Raw genomic sequence first — 20,170 nt, 5'->3', positions numbered from 1 at the left:
TCACTCTCCACCTGTATTTGTATATTTGTATATTTGTATATATACCGTAATTATATATGTATGCATTTATGCTGATAAGTTTGTTTAACTTAAGGCAAATAAAGAACTTGAACTTGAACTCTATCCGACGCAGCAACGATCTAGCCCAAGGAACAGTTAACTCTACGTCACCTCCGAATTCTTTTAACATGGATTTGTGTCTTTTCCGTAGAATTCCATCTGCTGCCGCCAAAACAATTCTAACATTTATTACTCCTGCCAATCGTGTCTTTTTAATCCAGAGTTTTACTTCTTCTTTATCTCCTAACTTTGGTCATTGCCCTCGCTGTGCTTTAACCAGTTGACGTGGCGTAGCACCTGTGCGCGTCTGCTCTTTTAAGAAAGCCTTTTTCATGCTTCTTACGGTCGACTCGGAGAGTTTTTTGTTCAGTTCAGTTGAAAACTTTCTTGTGGCCTTCATGACTCCTTTTTCAATAGCATAGACAGCTATTTTTGCCCGTACGTTTTCATCATAATTTTGATATTCACCACGTTTTCTCTTTTTTGGATTTTCTTCTGACGTCAGCTTGTCGACTGACGTGTTTGCTGCGACTATCGTTTCTGCCTCGATTTCAGTCTTGCTTTCACGTGGATTTGGTAAGCCGGGCGTTTTAGGTTGGGGTGAATTTTTTAACCACGAGAGTAAAGACATTTTGGATGGTAGTGATTTACAAACGATCTACGCTTCTATATTTGATTTGATTTTGAACTTATTTTCGTGCTTATATCCAATTAAGGTTCAAGCACGCTGTCCTGGGCACACACCTCAGCTATCTGGGCTGTCTGTCCAGGACAGTGGGTTAGTTGTTAGTTGGTTAGTTGTTAGTGAGAGAGAAGAGGGTGTAGTGGCCTTACACCTACCCATTGAGCCCTTAAGAACTCGCTCTGGGTTGGAGCCGGTACCGGGCTGCGAACCCTGTACCTACCAGCCTGTAGTCCGATGGCTTAACCACTACGCCACCGAGGCCGGTAACGCTTCTATATATAACGACTAAACACAAGCAGCCATTTATTTAATCTTAAAGAGGCCCTTTACCTGTGAAACTCTAATCGTTTGATCTGGTAGAAAGCCTACACGATCAAACGATTGTTTTTGGATCGTCTTAATTGTTCACTCTATAAACACTCGTACTAATTTTGTTAATTTTTAAAATGTTTGGTTTAATCAGCGATGTGCGAAATATTAATTCCGCGAACATGGCTAATTTCTTTTAGCGCGAAAATTACACCCCTCGAAAATAAATGATTTTACAGTAGCAGAAAGTACAATTAAACATTTTAGCTACATGTAGGTTCCTTTGATTTGATACGTGGTCATAGATATAACAGAAAGTACAATTTAACATTTTAGCTACATGTAGGTTGTTTTGATAGTGCCAGATTAGTTATAAATTCTGAACTATGTACACTACGGCGTTGGTAAGGAGAATGCTAAATGACGAAGTCTAGCAAATATTGTTTTATGGGAGAGTTGCAAAACTTACAATCAAATATCTGTGCAATATTTAAAAAAAACAGAGTAAAAGTAACCTCATTTTTTGCGGGAATTCCCGGTAAACACGGGCCAGATATATATTTTAGTGGTCAGAACTGTATGTAATCTGACATGGGCAACACATTCAAGTATCTTTGTCTTAAAGTTAAGACACAAAAAAGCTGTATGGGGGGACATAACCCAGTTGCAGTTGTATGTACTATCCTCTCTGTGGGATGGTGCCTGTAATAGATGTCATGCTGTTTAAGAAACATGGCAGCCCATGGAAAGCCCACAGCTGCATGTCCGACGCCAAATCGTAAATAATGTTTCGAGTCCGACATTTTTCTTCCATATAACCGTAGTTTAAAATGTCCCAAGGTGTCTTTAAACAAACAGGTATTTTTCGTGCTGGGGTGTCGTTAAACATTCATTCAGTCATTCATTCCCATTGATTTTAATTTTAAAAACTGAAATTCACCAGGGTGCTTAGGCAAGTTTCTGGAACATGAACCCTTGAACCCTGAAAGGTAGCCACATTAACGAGTTTACCTACTCCGTTGATACCTAATTAACCATGGAATTTAGACAAAACCGTATACTGTAGTAAAAATCGTATTTTTTGCACAAGGCAAGGTCAAAATGATGGTTTAACCAAAGCCGTGATTGCTCCATGGTCCACTATCAGATCCTCGACACTGGAAGGACCGTCACTCCTCTAGGAGGACAGTAATAGGGTGTGTCATCCCTGATTTCTCGCCAGTGTGAGGACTGCCACTCCCTAGGCGATAAGTAACCCGTTTCATCCATCTTGCGCCGCCAGTAGGAGGACTGCCAAAGACTACCAAACGTAGAAAATGGCCGAAAGCAAATGAATCGAGTTTCCAAAGGGAGCTAGATCTGTAAGATGGGTCCAGGGCATGCTCCGCGGAACATTGTGAACTAAAGATTCTCAGAGACGCGCACTCAGGGCAATATAGTGTTGGATATTGTGGATGATGAATTTTTAAAAAAAACAAGTCATTAAAAAGGGCACTTAAAACAGACTGGGTGGGTGTCAGAGGATCCTTGCGACTCTTCTTTGGATCCGCCATTGATAGTATGGTGAAATCGTATGCACTGATAAGTAAAACGTTAACGTATGCTGTCTTTAACGACATCATAATCATAGGCTATTGGATGTCAAACATTTGGTAATTTTTACATATAGTCTTAACGAAGAAACCCGCTACATTTTTCTATTAGTTCCAAGGGATCTTTTATATGCACCATTCTAAAGACAAGGTAACACATACCACGGCATTTGATATACCAGTCGTGATGCACTAGGTGGAACGAGAAATAGTCGCAAAAATAAGTAGGTTTACCATGAATAGTTGGAATTTCGCACAGATGTTAGAGGAACTGGTGTAATTGTGGGGATTTGTGTTCTAAGCCGAAGAAAGGTCGGGAATGGAATAGAAACTAAGGCTTTTGTTCCTTGACAACTGACACGTTAACTACACCTGTTATTTCTTCTAACCATGATGTGTGTGTACACGATGTAAACTGTTGAAATCCTATCTACATGACATGAGATATAGATAATTGTTGAAAAATAATACTGTTAGTTTAAACTTCAGACGAAGCGAGTACATACAAAACAAATTTTCAGAGTTGGTTGGTGCACGGCCTGAAATGTCAATCTTAAATTCCTCCAGACATTGATTTTTATAAAATTAATAATTCATATAAGATATATACGTTTTGTATATCTATTTCAGTACTGAACATAACTGCGTAAATGATCGATATTATGCTATGGCAACACGATTAGATGACGTCATCCTGTTTTATTGATATTCAGCAAACTATTTAAAGGTCGATACTGCTCAAACAATTGGTACGTCTCTTTGATTCTTAGTTTCTTGGTTACAATATGTATTTAGGTACATCCATGGTTTTATTTGGGGGTTTTGGTCATAATGTTTATATAGGATATATCTTAGTCGATAAAGCGCTCGCCTGAGGTGCTAGGGTAGAAGGATAAAATCTCCTCAGTAGACGTCGTCTCTAACCAGTACTCCACAACTGGTATATTACAGACCGTGATATGTTCTGTCCTGTCTGTGAGAAAGTACACATAAACTATCCGTTGCTACCAATGGAAACCTGTAGCTGTTTTCTTTTTTTCAAGATTTATTAAACAACACTCAGACACATTACAATGTGTAACAAGAGGACATTTTCTAATACATAATTAACATACATGATAAGAACAGGCGTCAACATAGAAGTATCTATAATTAACAGAACACAAGATATGCAAACAAAATAGCTAAAATATGTGGAGAAACGTCAGTTCACAAGACAAGATAATCATTTAATAAATATAGCTAGTTTTTTTTAATAATGGTGCATTACATAATGACAGCATACCTTTCATTTTAAAAATGCTAGGATTAATTCTATAATATTGTTTTATATATTTTCTTCTAATGTTTTCAATATTATAATTTTTACAATTAAATAAATAATGGTATTCATCTCCAATATCGGTATTACAAAGTTTGCATATTCTATTTTCTCTAGGAACTTTAAACCATCTGCCAGTTTCGATTGGTAATCTTAAATTTGACGTACGCAATTTAGTTATCCAGCATCTATTTTGATACGATAATCTCGACAAATAGGTTTCGAAATAAAATTCTGTTTTAAATAATGTATAAAATTGACCCCTAGAAGAGTTTGTAATTTCCGAGAACCACTGTTGTATAAACTGATCACAGAGGTTTTGTTTTAATTCTTGTTTACACGCTTTGAAATCATTATTTTGATTGGTATAAATGTACCCCATTCCCGAGTTATCGAAAATACTTAAAAGTCTTTTTATGAATTTCAATCATTTAAATTGATTTCCTTCACCACTGTTTAAAGAGAACATTAATTTATATAAAATACTACTAAGTTTATTTTCGTCTTTAACCAGTTTACTCCAAAATGACACCATTCGTAACTTTACTTGTATTTCTAAAGGGAACCTTCCTAATTCTCCATATACCATAAAATTTGGGGTACTTTTTTTTACCTTCAAAATCCGTTTGCAAAACTGGAGATTAATTTTTTCTATTATTTGTAAATTTTCATAACCCCAAATTGATCCCTATAATAAAATCGGTTCAACCATTGAATCAAAGAGGTTTTAATTGTATATGAATTGGTATGCTATTGTTCCGTATTTTTTGGTATATGGCAAAAAGTGCTTTTTGAGCTTGGTCTACAAGATGTTGCTTTGCATTAGAAAAATTCCCATTATATTTAAAACAAATTCCTAAATAACAGTAATAATCAACAATTTCCAATCGTTCATCTTGCAGCATAAATTCAACATTAGACCTCGACTTTCTCTTGCTAAAAATCACAACTTTTGTTTTACTCACATTAATGCTAAGATTCCAAGAGTTACAATAGTCATCAAATATATCTAAAGCATGTTGCATACCTTCAGGAGTTTCGGAGAAAATTACAGTATCATCTGCATATAATAGTACGAAAATTTCAATAAATATATGTAATTTGTTTTGGCAATTTTCTTTAATTATTTCCAGAGGAGATCCTTGAAGCATTTAAAAAAACATACAATTAGAGAATCGGTTAATGCAGGATAATAGTTAATGTAATAAATTTAACTTCATTTGACCATGATTGTATATAAACCACACCCACCATTGTTTTGCACGTGTGTATTTTGTATAACTATGTTGTATTATTTATGTTATGTATTCAGCTGATGAGTTGTAAAACTCAAAGCAAATAAAGAACTTGAACTGGTTATTAATAATGGCAGTAAACAGTTTATCAACACAACTGATTAGAGTTTTCTTCTGAAGACCATGTGTCAGAATTACCAAATAAATCAATGTGCTCTAGTGGTGTCGTTAATCAAAGTAAATTAACTTTAATGTTTATAAATAAGCTGTAAAACAGAGTTGTATAATGATCGTTTGACGCGTACCGGAAATTGGGGTGATACTCGGAATTATAATGATTTCTAAAATAACACACACACCTTTCATTAAATAACTATTTACCACACAGAACAAAGCGACTGATATCAAATAGGTGCAGTTTCCCGTTTTAAATAACATTTTAAAATTGTAACTTTATGTAATTTATTTGAACTAATTTAATCAATGTACTTAAATATGTAAAAGGTGCGCCTTGGCATGGCTTTTTTTTTAATGTTGCTGTATTCAAATAGTTAAGGACAATACGTTTTATCACACAATGTCACTGATATAAGACAATATCAGGTATAGTTAGTGCACTAGTTAAAGGTGGTGCACTTCAACTGTTGGTCTGATGAGACTAGTATGCCATATTACAGATCACCTGACTACATAAGTTTGAATTTGACTGATATCGATATAGTAAAATACTTTGAATGAAGAAGTAGGTATTACTACATGTATTGTAAAGATATGATGACTACACACACTTCTATAGTATCGGTCACTGACCACAGATATAGCTTTTGTGGACGTAACTACTTTTACTAGTTATGATCACTGAAGGAGTGTGATATTGTTGAAAGTTACTTATTCTTTTATTTCCAGTTGAGTTTTGAATACAATTTTTAATTTTACAATAGGAACTAAATTGTTGTTATTTAAGAATTATGTTGTTTTGGTGTATGGATATTGTAAGCGAGGCATTAAAGACGTGTGGACATACTACTCTGGAGAAAGGTAAAGTTGTCAAATGAAACGATTCAATTCATTAATTGTTCGTTTTATGATAATTGCAGAATAAATAAAATAACTGGTTACTGTCTTAAGATATCGGTTTTGTCCTGCTCAGGTCGAATTATTCTCTGTGTACAGGTAGGCATAGCGTAAGCAAATACACATGGGCGGGGGGGGGGGGGGGGGGGGGGGGGGGTGACTGAGATCGAGGGCGCAAAGTGTCCGAGTTTTAGGGGTTTACAATAATAATCAGATTTCCTACGAATAATATTTTTTATTCAGAATTATTGAGGACCCCCCCCCCCCCGCTACTCCCCCTCCCCCCGCCTCACCGTGCCTGTTTATACTCATTGGCAAGTAGTGTGTTCCGCATGAACAAGAATATACTACTACCAGGTTCTGTTATCATTATATCAAAACTTTTTAGTGTTGCGTATATTAGCTTTAATATATATACTCTTCAAAAGAAGAAACGCAAAACCACATTGTCGTAACATTTGGAGAATTGATTTAATTATTGAATGGTGAGTCCGATAATTACCAAATGTTGCAGGATTGTTCACAATTCACTCTAGTCCATTGTGAGTAAGTGATAGGACACACCACCAAGGTCAAGGTCATCTGGAGTCAATACCGGGTGTGGCCTCCGCGTGTGTTGACAACTGCCTGGCACCGCCTGCCCATTGAAGCAACCAGAGTACGGATGACGTCACGGGGGATGGTGGCCCACTCGGCCTGCAAGGCTGCTGCCAGCTCGGGCAGGGTCTGGGGCTGTGGTTGTCGCTGTCGGAGGCGTCGGTCCAACTCGTCCCATAGATGCTCAATTGGGTTCAAATCCGGTGATATCGATGGCCAAGGAAGGACATTAATGTTGTTGTTCTGTGGGAAAGCCGTTGTGAGACGTGCTGTGTGAGGCCTGGCGTTGTCATGTTGGAACACTGCGTTGGCGTTGGCCATAACTGGAACGATGTGTGGCCGGAGGATCTGGTCAATGTAGCCCTGTGCATTCAGGTTGCCCTGCACGTGGACCAGGTCAGTTCTGCCAGTGTGTGAGATGGCTGCCCACACCATGACACTACCCCCGCCGAATCTGTCCACTTCCTGCACGCAGTTTGCCGCATAACGTTCACCACGACGCCTATACACGCGACATCTTCCATCATGACGTCGGAGCAGAAATCGGGACTCGTCACTGAACCACACCTGTCTCCATCGCAGTTGAGGCCATTGTCGATGAATCTGGCACCACTGCAGTCGGAGTCGACGCTGTTGTGGTGTTAAGATGACACCTCGAACTGGCACGAATTCCTACCTCACGTAGGCGGTTCCGTACGGTCTGGTCGGATATCCTGCGCAAACCTGGTATTGCTGCGGCTGTGGAGGTGGCAGTAGTCAATCGTTCTCGAAGGTGGCGTACCCGGATGTAGCGGTCCTGCCCGGGGGTAGTGACCCGTGGTCGACCGGATCTAGGGAGGTCACGTGTTGATCCATGTTGCTGGTAACGGTCCCACAGTCTGGAGATGGTGCTTGGGGACACATGGAATGCCCTGGCAACGGCCGTTCTGGATTCGCCTGCGTCTAGTCGGCCGATGGCATTGTTTCTCTGCGGTTCACTGAGACGTGGCATGCCAGATACAGAGGCCAGGCAAGCGAACACCCTGCACTTTTATACTGTCGGTGTTCATGTTGCACGTGCAGACAACGCACGTGCAGTGGTGACATGGTTTGCACGTGGCTGCGTTTTTGCGAATATTCACATTTTGGAACTTTATTGTACAGTAGCTGCGTTTTATCGAATGTAACCGTGGGAATGTGTTTGGGACATGCAATGACCTTATATTCACAAAGCATGAACCGGTAGGAAACATAAAATCGGAGTTATAACCCATTTGTACCCTTTTGCGTTTCTTTTTTTGAAGAGTATATGTTATCTGCGGCGTGTTCAGCAGGAGAAGCGTTTGACTGGTACCATCGTCTACTATATATATATATCATATTACATTTAACGTTAGGAGCAAAGATTAGTCTAGCAAGTGATTGCGATCGGTCCTCGTCCTCAACATGCCTCGGTAAATTGGCGGAAAAGCCTATTTCGTCTTCTGCTCTTTTAATTCCCTCCATTTTAAAAGTTTATTCTGTTTAACGACATCATTAGAGCACATTGATGTATTAATCATTGTTTATTCGATGTCAAACATTTAGTAATTTTGACATTCTTAGAAAGGAAACCATCTTTTATATGCGCCATCCCAAAGACAGAACAGCACATAAAAAGGCCTTTTATATACCTGTCGTGGTGCACTGGTTGGAACGAGACGGGGAAAGATCCCAGACCGACAGCGCATCATACGAGCGCTTTAACATTGGACTACACCCTCCCCCCCCCCACCCCCCTCAATATATATATATATATATATATACTGAACAAAAAAAGAAACTTCCGATTTGTGCATATAGTATTTGTTGTGTTAAAGAATTCATTGTGTAATGAAATTATATAGGTAGTATTAGCCTTGAGCTGTATTATCAGGATTCATGAATTTTATCGATTATTTTTGCACTGTTAATCGTCGACAACGTGAAATTCAATTTGCACGTGCATGCATGGTTCGACATGTCCCGTGTAGTATTCGGTCAATTTGTTTTACTTGTCTTACTGACATTGTTGTCAAGTGAACGAAAACGCTTCAAAATTTGTAAAACAAATTAACGTTTTTTTACATTGTAGCATTTTTAGTATGCCAAGAATACCCAATAATTTACGCGAACGGGCGATTGGCATGCTTGATGCTGGCATGTCGACAGAAGACGTTGCAAGGCATTTTGGGAGTTCTAGTCGAGCGATACGAAATCTTCGCGTAAGATTTCGAACGACAGGAAGCACCAACGACTTGCCACGTCGTGGACGTTCGCGTGTTACAACGCGTGGTCAAGACCGCTATATCATGAACATGCATTTGCGCAATCTATTCCAAACTGACACTGCTACTGCTGCTAACACACCTGGGCTTCATAATAACCGAATCAGTGGGCAAACTGTTCGTAATCGTCTGCGGTAGAACGGTTTACATGCACGACGTCCTTACGTCGGATGCGTTTTAACGCAACGCGATCGTCTAAATCGTCTTAATTGGGCACGTGTACACACTCGTTGGATACGGCGACGCTGGAATACCGTTCTTTTTTCGGATGAATCCAGATTTTCTTTACAACGTTGTGATGGCAGGGTGCGCGTCTACCGTAGGAGAAATAAACGCTATGCTGACTGTTGTGTTCTTGAACGAGATCGTTTCGGGGGTGGGGGTTCTGTCATGGTCTGGGCAGCCATTGCTCATGGTTATCGTTCACCACTAGTCGTCATTGATGGTAATTTAAATGTTCAACGTTACCGTGATGACATTCTCGCTCATCACGTCATTCCTCTGTTCCATAACAACGCCAACATCTCGATTTTTCAGCATGTAACATTGATTTCATTGATGACTGGCCCGCCAAAAGTCCTGATCTCAACCCCATCGAGCATGTCTGGGATAGTCTGGACAGACGATTGAGGCGTCGTCCCAACCCACCCGCTAACGTCAACGAACTTCGTCAAGCGCTCATTCAGGAATGGAACAATATTCCACAGGCAGAAATTAACACTTTAGTCAATTCTATGTGCCTGCGATGCACTGCAGTGGTCATACCCGTTATTAAGTGGGTGGGTTGTTTTTTTAACCCCTACCACACTTGGTCAAAATTTCTCCCAGTTTCTGTTAACCTATGGCCATGATATTTGCACCAAACGATGCATCATGGAACACTCTTTAAACGCATATATAACAATCATTCCCCCGGTTTGTTTTCATCAAGTTATGTTCAAGCAAAGTTAGCGGAAGTTTCTTATTTTGTTCAGTATATATATATATATATAATGTATCTTTTATGATTAGTCTATTTTCTGTTACTTTTGTAAAAATTGTTGATCTAGTTGTTTTGGTGTTACAGCACACAACACTAGTATGTCAACTGGTATTCTACACTAACAATAAATAAACAAACAGAGGTGGTGGCTGGTGACTATTTTATTTACTGTAAAATGATACCAAATGCATCATCGTATTTGTATTATCATACATTGTTGACCATCATAATATAATATAATATATATAAATAAATAAATAAATAAAGGGTCATGCATATTTCTTTCACTACTCATATTCATTAGTATAATCCAAATACTAATTAAAATAAATAAATAGTAATTATAATAGTTGTAGTGGTACTAATATTCGTCGTCGTTGTAGATAAAATAGAAGAATAGAATTTAAACCTCTCAATTTACATGAATACTTAATTCCATTTGCTGATTTTCATTATATTTTTAATGATACAAACTAAAATATAATTAACTAAATTTGATCAATAAACATTTTAAACAAATATAAATGTATTGTAAACATAGGAAAATATAATTTTGTATCACTTCACTTCGTTCATTAGTTCTTACAGATAAAAAATAACAATATCAAAGACAATACAGCATAAATGTATGGACGGAATTGATAGCGGTGTCTCGTCACGTTTGACAAAGACGTTTTGCAAAAACACGACTGGCTGTTACAAACACAAAACAAACAAACAACACTGTTTCCTACTCAAATGATGCCCTCTTCGTCATGTGAAAGATAGCACTCCACTCTCTTCACTCATGCTTTGGCCGTCACAAACTGATTATATTTCTGAAGACATTTAACTTTAAAACGAACGAAAATCAACGGTGGAAAGGGATAGGTTGTGTTCATCCCCCCAGGTGGTACCGATTGGTATAATTTTGTGTCCTGGCTCGTGGACTAACATGACAATACTATTTTAATAAATAACGGCGATACCATTATTACAGGTGACATAATTAAACAGACCGCTTTAGTTAACATAGTATCACTATGAATAGGAAACAATTACACAGTGTTATTGGTAAGATCAAGGATTGCATCCTATCGTCAGTGAGAACACACAGTTGTACAATATAAAACAAACTTCTAAACATTCACTAATATGGGTTATTATTTTAACCACGAATCTGCCATAGAAGAACTTGTCTACTTCGAAATGAAGATGGCGTCCTAGAAAGAATATAACTGAATGGACAATGTGATTAAATCAATAATAAGATGGATTGAGAAAGCAACAACTGTCCTCTTAAAAAGTGCCTAATTGTGTCATAGTTTGGTATAATTTACATTATAGTATTAAAACTCTTTGACTGCTACAGGGACAGGTATAGCAATGTCTAAACACTTTCTGAAATTAGAAATTCAAGACAGCCATTATTAAAAATTTGGACAGCCATAAATTACATTCAGGATAGTCGTTATTAGGAATCAGACCAGTTAGAAATCAGGACAGTCATAGTATAAATCGGGACGACCATTATTAGAAAGCGGGACAGACATTATGATCTACCTATGGGAATACTAACGACCACAGACCAACCCAGGCCAATAGGGAATCCAGCAGTTGTACCACGATACAATGAGGTACGATTTCGCAGAACGAGTCCACAGATCGTACCTAACCTCGGTGTCCAATATGTTTACAAAATCAAGTACGACAGAAACACAACATAAATATAATATATAACAAACAATACAATGGTAGCACTAGGTCAAAACAATGGCGTCCTTTTCCTTAAAAAACGTTAATAAAATAGTCAGCAGCATTTTATTTTGCTAATGAATATTAATCAGCATCAGCAGTGTATGCTTGGACGGAACTATTTTATTTATCACAGAATATTTGTTCATTATTTTCAAAAATATAGAATTATGCCTTTATTAAATCACTACCTTTAAGAAAATTGTAAATAGCACAAAACATTAGCTCATTCATTGTACAATTATGGAACCAATTATGTCATATCGGTTTAAAAATAACTGTTTAGTTATTGGTTTAAAAATAAAGTGTCAGTTAACACCAGAACTATTTAGTTATTGATTTACAGGGCCTGTTAATGTCAGAACTGTTTAGTTTGTGCCGATGCACTGGGACTATTTCTTGGCGGTTTTTCGGACATCAGAGTACTGTCCCCTTACAGCGTTCCTCATATCCATCTTCGTGTCGAGCGGACCGATTGGGTCCTGGTCCAAGTAGACGCTGGAGATGGACGTCAGCAGACGCTCGATCCTGTCCGGGAAGTCGGCCACCGAGGGTTTCTTCTTGTACTGCTGCCCCTTCTGCTTACTCAGCTCCTCGGGGGTCATGGTGGGAGCAGTGGAGCCGATACCAGTCCACTTCTTGAAGCGTCCGATCATGAAGTTGACGATCTCGTAGTCGTTGTTGCGCTTACTGATGTCGCTGCGGACGGCGGTGAAGGTTTCGTTTAGGATCGACATGAACATGTTGACGAGGATGAAGGTGACGGTGAGCACGAAGAAGAACATGTAGACCTGCGTGAGCACGGGCTGCACCATCAGCATGCCGTAGATGTCGAACTTGCCCATCATCATCGTGATGAGCGCCTCCACGGACGACACGAAGCTGTAGAAGGAGTGGTGCGACGACATGAACGTCAGGTAGAAGAGTTGCGAGAAGGCGAAGAAGACGATCCAGAAGATGAGACTGAAGTGGATGATGCCTCGCGCGCCATGCTTCAGGGTTCCGGCCAGCAGGGACACTCGCTTGTTGAATCGCAGCAGTTTGAGGAACTTGAGTGTGGCCGAGAATACGAGCCAACCAATCATGTAGGAGAACATCTCGCTCCAGTAGGCGGCGTACTGGAACTTCATGTAGGAGTTGCCGTGGAACTCCTTTATCTCGGATGTCAGGCGGTTGACGACGATCAGCCGGTAGAAGTACACGACAACCGAACCCACGGACGAGCCGATGATGGACAGCTCGATCCAGTTCCAGAAGTATTTGAAGTACTGCATGCGCTGTTTGTAGAAGTTCCTGATCTCTATCACGATGAAGGCCATGGTGAAGATGAGGTACACAATTTCGCAGATAATCTGGAACAAGACCACGGAGGACATGTAAGGAATCAACATGGCCGGCTCGAATCTGTAGGATTGTACAACACCTCCGCTAGGCTGGAACTCGCACAGGATCGTGGCAACGCCAAATAGGTTCACCTGGGCGTTGTATACCGTGAATTCTATAAAGACTGCTCGTGTGTACTTGTCGATCCAGCCTTCTTCTTCTAGTTGCAGCATTTTGTCTGTCATCGTCGACTTGTTCTGACGAAGCGCGTAAATGTATCCCCCTCCCCCATACAGCTCGAGGATGCCCCAGTACGGATACCCATTCAGCTCCGAGGCCGACTTATAGCCGTACTCGCCCATATCGGTGTCATTGACAGCCGTGTTCGGTGGAATGTCTTTCCAGCCTGGCAGGAAACTTCTCTTATCTTCGCTGAAGATGGAGTAGATGGAATTGCATTCGTCAATCACTGTCCGCAGAACCTTGGAGGGCTTGCATAAAGCTGGAAGAAGAACAAAATTCAGTATTAAACAAAATATAGGTGGGGGACGCGTACTGTATATCAATTTGGAAGACGGGCTATGAGTAAAAATTAGTAACTTTAAAATTGGTTTGTTTAACGACACCACTAGAGCACATTGGTTTATTAATCATCGGCTTTTGGATGTCAAGCACTTGGTAATTTTGACAGATAATCTTAGAAAGGAAACACGCTACATTTTTTTCATTATTAGCAAGGGATCTATTATATGCACCATCCCAAAGACAGGGTAGCACATATCACGGCCTTTGATAGAAATTAATAAGATAATAATATGAATCTAGCAAAACAGCTTTATTATATCATTTGCAATTCGTATACTATTAACACACACCTGAACTCGCTGAACTCGCTGTGTTGGTATTTCTAAAGAATTTGTTCAGCTATAGTTCTTTAGATAACACTAAATTCAATTTATAAATACAACACTTACATTATAAAATCTCTCAACATAACAGTGATATTGCACATGATCAATATCTTAGTCACTGACATTACACTAACACTACACTGGAGCTGCTACTGTGACACGAACTCCGCACCAACTAGCTTTAAAACACGTGGACGTTAATTACAACGCCATGACAACCATCCTCTCTGATTCACCTGGCTTCACTCGCAGCTGGCGCATAGTGGCGTATCCCATGATCCTTGACACTTTGTCGTTGACGAATCCACGCAGCAAAAAGGGCGGGTAGTTATTGTAGTAGTTGCTAGCTCGAATTCCATTGATCAGACCACTCCGAGCCCATTTCCAGAAATCCTTAGTGTTCTGGACCTAAAAACAATATATTTACTTTGTAAAGATATGTCTTGATATTATTTACAAGCTGCTGCTGTAACGATTTATGTCTTGATATTATGTACAAGCTAATGATGATTAGTATGATGATGATCTTTAAATTTAGTGAAATCCAATTTAGGGAAATACAAATAAGTAACACATTAGTGACGTAGAATGTTTAGCGAGGTCGTCTTGTCAGAAACTAAAAAAAGAATAAGGTTAAATTGGAGAAAGATGAATTATCATTCGGTGCGTATCACATGACCTCACACGTGCCAGATCAACAAGGCCAAAGCATTTAATTTTTATAATTTTTAAGACCCCTCTTGTTAGAATTTGTTTACATTTACAATAGGTACGAGGCAGTTGTAAGCCACTAACGTAGCTGTCAAATGGTAGTTAAATGGTGACTTGGTCATTTTCTAAGAAGAATACTAACTTTTTGTATAAAAATGGATCTAATATATATTAAATACCTTTTATAAAACTCGGCGTTCGATGAAAAACATTCTAGGCCATACGACTTTTACGTGAAAACACGGGAGATAACTCTCATGTCTTATGCATTCGGCAATTATCGCTTAGCAAATAAACTGATAAAGTTACTTCATGGATGTCCGAAACCACTGAATACATCATAGATGTTCCGAAAAGTCGGTAACCAATTCATTATTGAACTAATTCGTACTTCTTCGTAAAGAATATTTTAATCATTAAAGGGGTACTCACGACTACCGTAATGTTGCTTTGTGGAACGGCTGTACAGTTTACGGTGCTGTACAGTTTACGGTACAATTAACTTAGCTAGCTACAATTCTTTCGTGGAACGGGGCCCAGAACGCTTGACAAATTGAATTTTTCCTTTTAAATAAATGTTAAACTACGAGTTCGTCAACTGTGCATAGTTAAGAAAGATATATTTTGTCATGTAGTGGCCTTAAAAATGGAAAATGACGAACTGCACATGCACATTACGATACTTTTTGCAAACGCATGCGCCTGAACGCAGTTAGAAACGTCACACTTTTTCCTGTTTACCAGAGGATGTTTCACTTTTGTTTACTAGAATGGATTTGTTTTACATCCAAATTGTTGATTTTATACGTTAAATGATTACAATCTATTTTGTAACTGGAAAATGCTGAATAATATTTCCGTAAATATCGTATTCGTGTTTTTTGTCGTTAGGTGAACGCAGTTTGGGTCGTCGATGGTAACATGTTGGTGCTGTCAGCTGTGTGATTCGGAGTAGTAGGTTCGAATTCTGCCAACTGACACTTTGTATTTTTCAGTTTTATAATAAGGTTCCCAGATGGCTACTTACCTTAGTACTAGATGAGATCAATACTGTTTTAAATATTTAAGAACTTTTTGGTTCATGCGAGTATGAACCGAAAAAACGATGTGCACACTGTATGGCTCTGCGTAGTTGTTATACAAAAAAGTGTGCAACACGTTCTTTTTCTGTTCATACTGGCATAGTTGTTAGTAATTATTCAACAATGTAGCTGTCTTAAAATTAGCGAGAACCGGTACCGTGATACGAACACAGCTTTTAGGTCGACAGGTTAATCATTACACACCCTTCCGTGTCCAATGATTTCACTACGCAAAAAAAAAACCCAGATGTCGGTCTCGTTGTTTTAGCTACACAAACTGACCCTGGTGAACCAGATGTCGGTCTCGTTGTTTTAACTACACAAACTGACCCTGGTGAACCAGATGTCGGTCTCGTTGTTTTAACTACACAAACTGACCCTGGTGAACCAGATGTCGGTCTCGTTAACTACACAAACTGACCCTGGTGAACCAGATGTTGGTCTCGTTGTTCTTGATGAACATCCGCTCCATGTTCTCCTTGTACAGGTAGCTGTCAGGCGTCCTGTTCCTGTAGCTGATCACCATGAGGATCCACAGGAAGAACGAGTAGAAGACGATCTCCCGGATGATCTTCCACATCTTGATCTCGTTCAGCCGCTTCTCGCGAGCCTTCTCCAGCTCCTTCGGGTCTGGCGGCTTGTAGCCGATCTTACGAGGTCGAGTAGCTCCATAACCTGATAGAACAGATATATATTTAAAAGAACATTATTGTGAAACATAGAATACCAAATCTGTAACACAGTTTCAAGAAGGGAATCTGTCCCCAGGTCTCCATTTAATTTTGAAAAATCAACATAAATTGTAACCAATGGAGTCCAATGTTGTAGACATCTTTGTATAAACAATTATACCAACCTCAAGATGGTCACTGAAAACATTTCTGGATCTCAGAGTTAAATACCAGGAACTAGTGTCCAAACTCTGGTTAAAATTATTCAAATGTTGAGACATCAGAGGCCTAATTCATGAAAGTCATGCAACTTTGCGATCTCTCAAAAGGACTTGCAAAGCCAACGCGATGTTGCGATGTCCTTTCGACTCTGGCTTGTGTGGGGATACCATTTGTATCACGGTATACGGTTTTGTCCTTCAAATTTAGAGAGCATAATGGACCACTGTGAGCTAGGTCCCTGCTATTAATCAATGTAAAAGGTGGTTGAAGAAATGTGTTGAAACTGAATGGCAAAACCATTGAAGCATTCAAAAATTGAATCTCCACACAAGATAGAGTACCAAGGATGTTTTCTCCTCGTGCCATCCTACTTCTATGTGTAAGAAGACTGCCACTCCTAACACCTGATCGTGAACAACATAACGTATCTATTGGAGGACTGTCACTCCTCGTGCCATCCTACTTCTATGTGTAAGAAGACTGCCACTCCCAACACCTGATCGTGAACAACATAACGTATCTATTGGAGGACTGTCACTCCTCGTGCCATCCTACTTCTATGTGTAAGAAGACTGCCACTCCTAACACCTGATCGTGAACAACATAACGTATCTATTGGAGGACTGTCACTCCTCGTGCCATCCTACTTCTATGTGTAAGAAGACTGCCACTCCTAACACCTGATCGTGAACAACATAACGTATCTATGTATTACATGCAGGACGAAAAATGGTAACACGTTACCAGGAAACACAGAGTGCCACGTGTATACCATGTGTACATTGTTTTGATATTTGTAATGCATGTGGATTTGCAATCGGAAATAATCAGGAAAGACGAACACGTGCAGTCCAAATGTCGCCACGTGTGAGGACTGGTCCTGCACTGGTTGCCGCACACCTTTGGGACTGATAGGTGTTGGGTTCGTATATCGGTGCAGGCTGCAAGTGTAATGTATATGTGTGCCATTACAGAAATGACAGAAACACACACCCCGAACAAGTAAACACACTTATATACCGACATAAAAGATACTAATGACATGACATCACTAGAGCACATTGATACATTAATCATCGGCTTTTGGATGTCAAATATTTAACCATTCCAGAAAGAAAGAAATGGTTTATTTAACGACGCACTCATCGCATTTTATTATGGTTATATGGCGTCTAACATATGGTTAAGGACCACACAGATAATGAGAGAGGAAACCCGCTGTCGCCACTTCATGTACCAAGTTTCCTCTTTATGTCAAAATAAACCAAATATTTCACATCTAATGGCCAATGATTAATAAATCAACTCTAGAGGTGTCATTAAACAAAACAAGCAATCATGATTGGAGTAAACTATCCTATACACTTTGTCTGGTACAGAGATACTGCTCTGCCTCATGGAGGTTCATGAACTCCCAGTCAGCCAGCATCTACTGAAATGAAGGTATTAAATAGTCTAACGTCTGGACCGGTCATACCATGTTTTGATTAAAACGCCGTACAGAATCAGCCTAGTACAGAGACACTGATCTGCCTCATGGAGGTGCAGGTAGATAATAAATAATCCAGCTTGTGCGTGTCTGAACCGATCATGCCGTGTTTTGATTAAGACCCCCTACAGACTCTAGTACAGAGACACACACCTGCCTCGTCGGCGTGCATGAATTCCTCATCAGTGTTTTGAGTAAAACGCCCTACAGACTGTGTCTAGTACAGAGAGACTGACCTGTCACGCCGGCGTGCATGAATTCGTCGTCAGTGTTTTGAGTAAACGCCCTACAGACTGTGTCTAGTACAGAGAGACTGACCTGTCTCGCCGGCGTGCAGGAACTCCTCATCAGTATTGAGTTGCGGCTCCTCCTCATCCTCCGGCTGTTCCTCCTCTTCCTCTCCCGGGTTCTTGATGATCAGCGACAAAAAGATCGCTGTCAGGAACACCTGTTACAACAACAAGTCTTGTTATCATTATCAAGCTTTACCAAAATTCCTCCTAAAATGTCCCAGACCTGTAATGTCATTCCTTACTCTCTTTGTATGACTATGTTACATTCCAACATAGGCCATAATTAGGGGATAACATCACTGTGTTTCGTTGTTAACTATAAGGATTTACCACGAAATACATGTACAGTTTTTGGTCTCTACAATCTTCAGACATTTTAAGATTAATCACAACAATAAGCAGAGTTTTCCTGACGGAATACAAAGGAGACCCTTATATATGAACCGTCCCCGTAGTGTGGATTAATGAGTGGATACAGGCTTACTTTGATTGGCTGCGTGAAGAACACGGACGTGATGAACGATATCAGGAGAGACGTGATCCACTTCTTGGTCTTCTCGTCTCCGAACATGATGGCATAGAAGATGACGAATGCCCCGCTCACCAACGTCGTTAGCCACAGCAGCGCCCAGCCCACATAGCGGAACCACCACGGTAACTCACACTTCTTCTTCTTTTTGTCAGTCACACTCTTTAGTCCCCCGGCAGTTGACATGGACGTTCCGGGTCGTGAGGTGGCGGTCTCTGGTCGTTTCGGGTCACCGGTCACGGTGGACGGTCTGCTGATCTGGAAGATGCTGGCCACCTCAGGCTGGACGTCGGTCATGGACGCGGAGGTCTTGGATTTGGTCAGAGGGATGTTCTTCAGAGCCTCGTTGATGCGAGACGGACGCAGTTTGCGAGCTCGGGACTTGCGGAACAGAGTGATCACGATGAAGTTGATTGGGAACACGATCAGGTTACACACCACGCCGATGTAGATCTGGTGAAAATCACAATATAAATACACATCAGATATAACTAACATAGTCATCATACACATTACGCTAAATTAAGATCTGGTAAAAATTACAATATAGATACACTTCAAATATAATTAACATAGTCATGATACAAACCACAACAAGATAGATGTGGTAAAATAACACATAAATACACTTCAAATATCATTAACCATTACGATACACATTATGCCAAATTAGATCTGGTGAAAATAGCAATGTAACTACACTTCAAATATTACCATTAATACAATCAGGTTACACATCATGTCAGTTTAGATCTGGGCCCGTGCTTATAAATCTTTTAAGAGTCCAGACTCAATTATTAATGACGTCATACACATATAAATTGTATGGTGTTGCCATGACGATAAAGTCTCAGACTCTGTTAGTGTATTGAGTTTAGACCATAAAAGAATTATAAGTACCACGCCTGGTAAAACAACTGTTAATACACCCCACATTACACTCCAGTGGTGGCCATGGGGCATTCCCTTTTCCTTCTACCTTTTATATATGCCTGTCGTCCAACACAAAACACGTTGAGAGTGTGCTCCCAATATAAAATCCTTGCTAAGCCAATGGATAACAAA

The 20,170-nt window shown here is 39.7% G+C and overlaps 2 protein-coding genes across 2 annotated transcripts in view; both read right to left on the bottom strand.

Annotated features, from left to right (window-relative positions):
* Positions 1–313: 313 nt before the first annotated feature.
* LOC121379845 lies at positions 314–691 on the bottom strand. The gene has a single exon (XM_041508497.1). The coding sequence runs from the start codon at positions 689–691 to the stop codon at positions 314–316; it is 378 nt and encodes a 125-aa protein (XP_041364431.1).
* Positions 692–10,285: 9,594 nt separating this feature from the next.
* The window catches only part of LOC121379844, an 84,937-nt gene continuing 75,052 nt past the window's right edge, over positions 10,286–20,170 (bottom strand). The window contains exons 33-37 of the mRNA XM_041508496.1: positions 19,061–19,558; positions 18,602–18,731; positions 16,323–16,576; positions 14,345–14,516; positions 10,286–13,699 (exon numbers count right to left, since the gene is read on the bottom strand). Of these exons, the coding sequence (XP_041364430.1) occupies positions 12,267–13,699; positions 14,345–14,516; positions 16,323–16,576; positions 18,602–18,731; positions 19,061–19,558 (2,487 nt within the window). The 3' untranslated portion in view covers positions 10,286–12,266. The remainder of the gene's footprint in view (positions 13,700–14,344; positions 14,517–16,322; positions 16,577–18,601; positions 18,732–19,060; positions 19,559–20,170) is intronic.

The sequence above is a fragment of the Gigantopelta aegis genome, chromosome 8 (genome assembly GCF_016097555.1).
Source record: "Gigantopelta aegis isolate Gae_Host chromosome 8, Gae_host_genome, whole genome shotgun sequence".
In the NCBI taxonomy this organism is placed as follows: Eukaryota; Metazoa; Mollusca; class Gastropoda; order Neomphalida; family Peltospiridae; genus Gigantopelta; species Gigantopelta aegis.
Note: the sequence above shows the minus strand (reverse complement) of the source record. Positions and strands in the feature narration are given on the sequence as shown.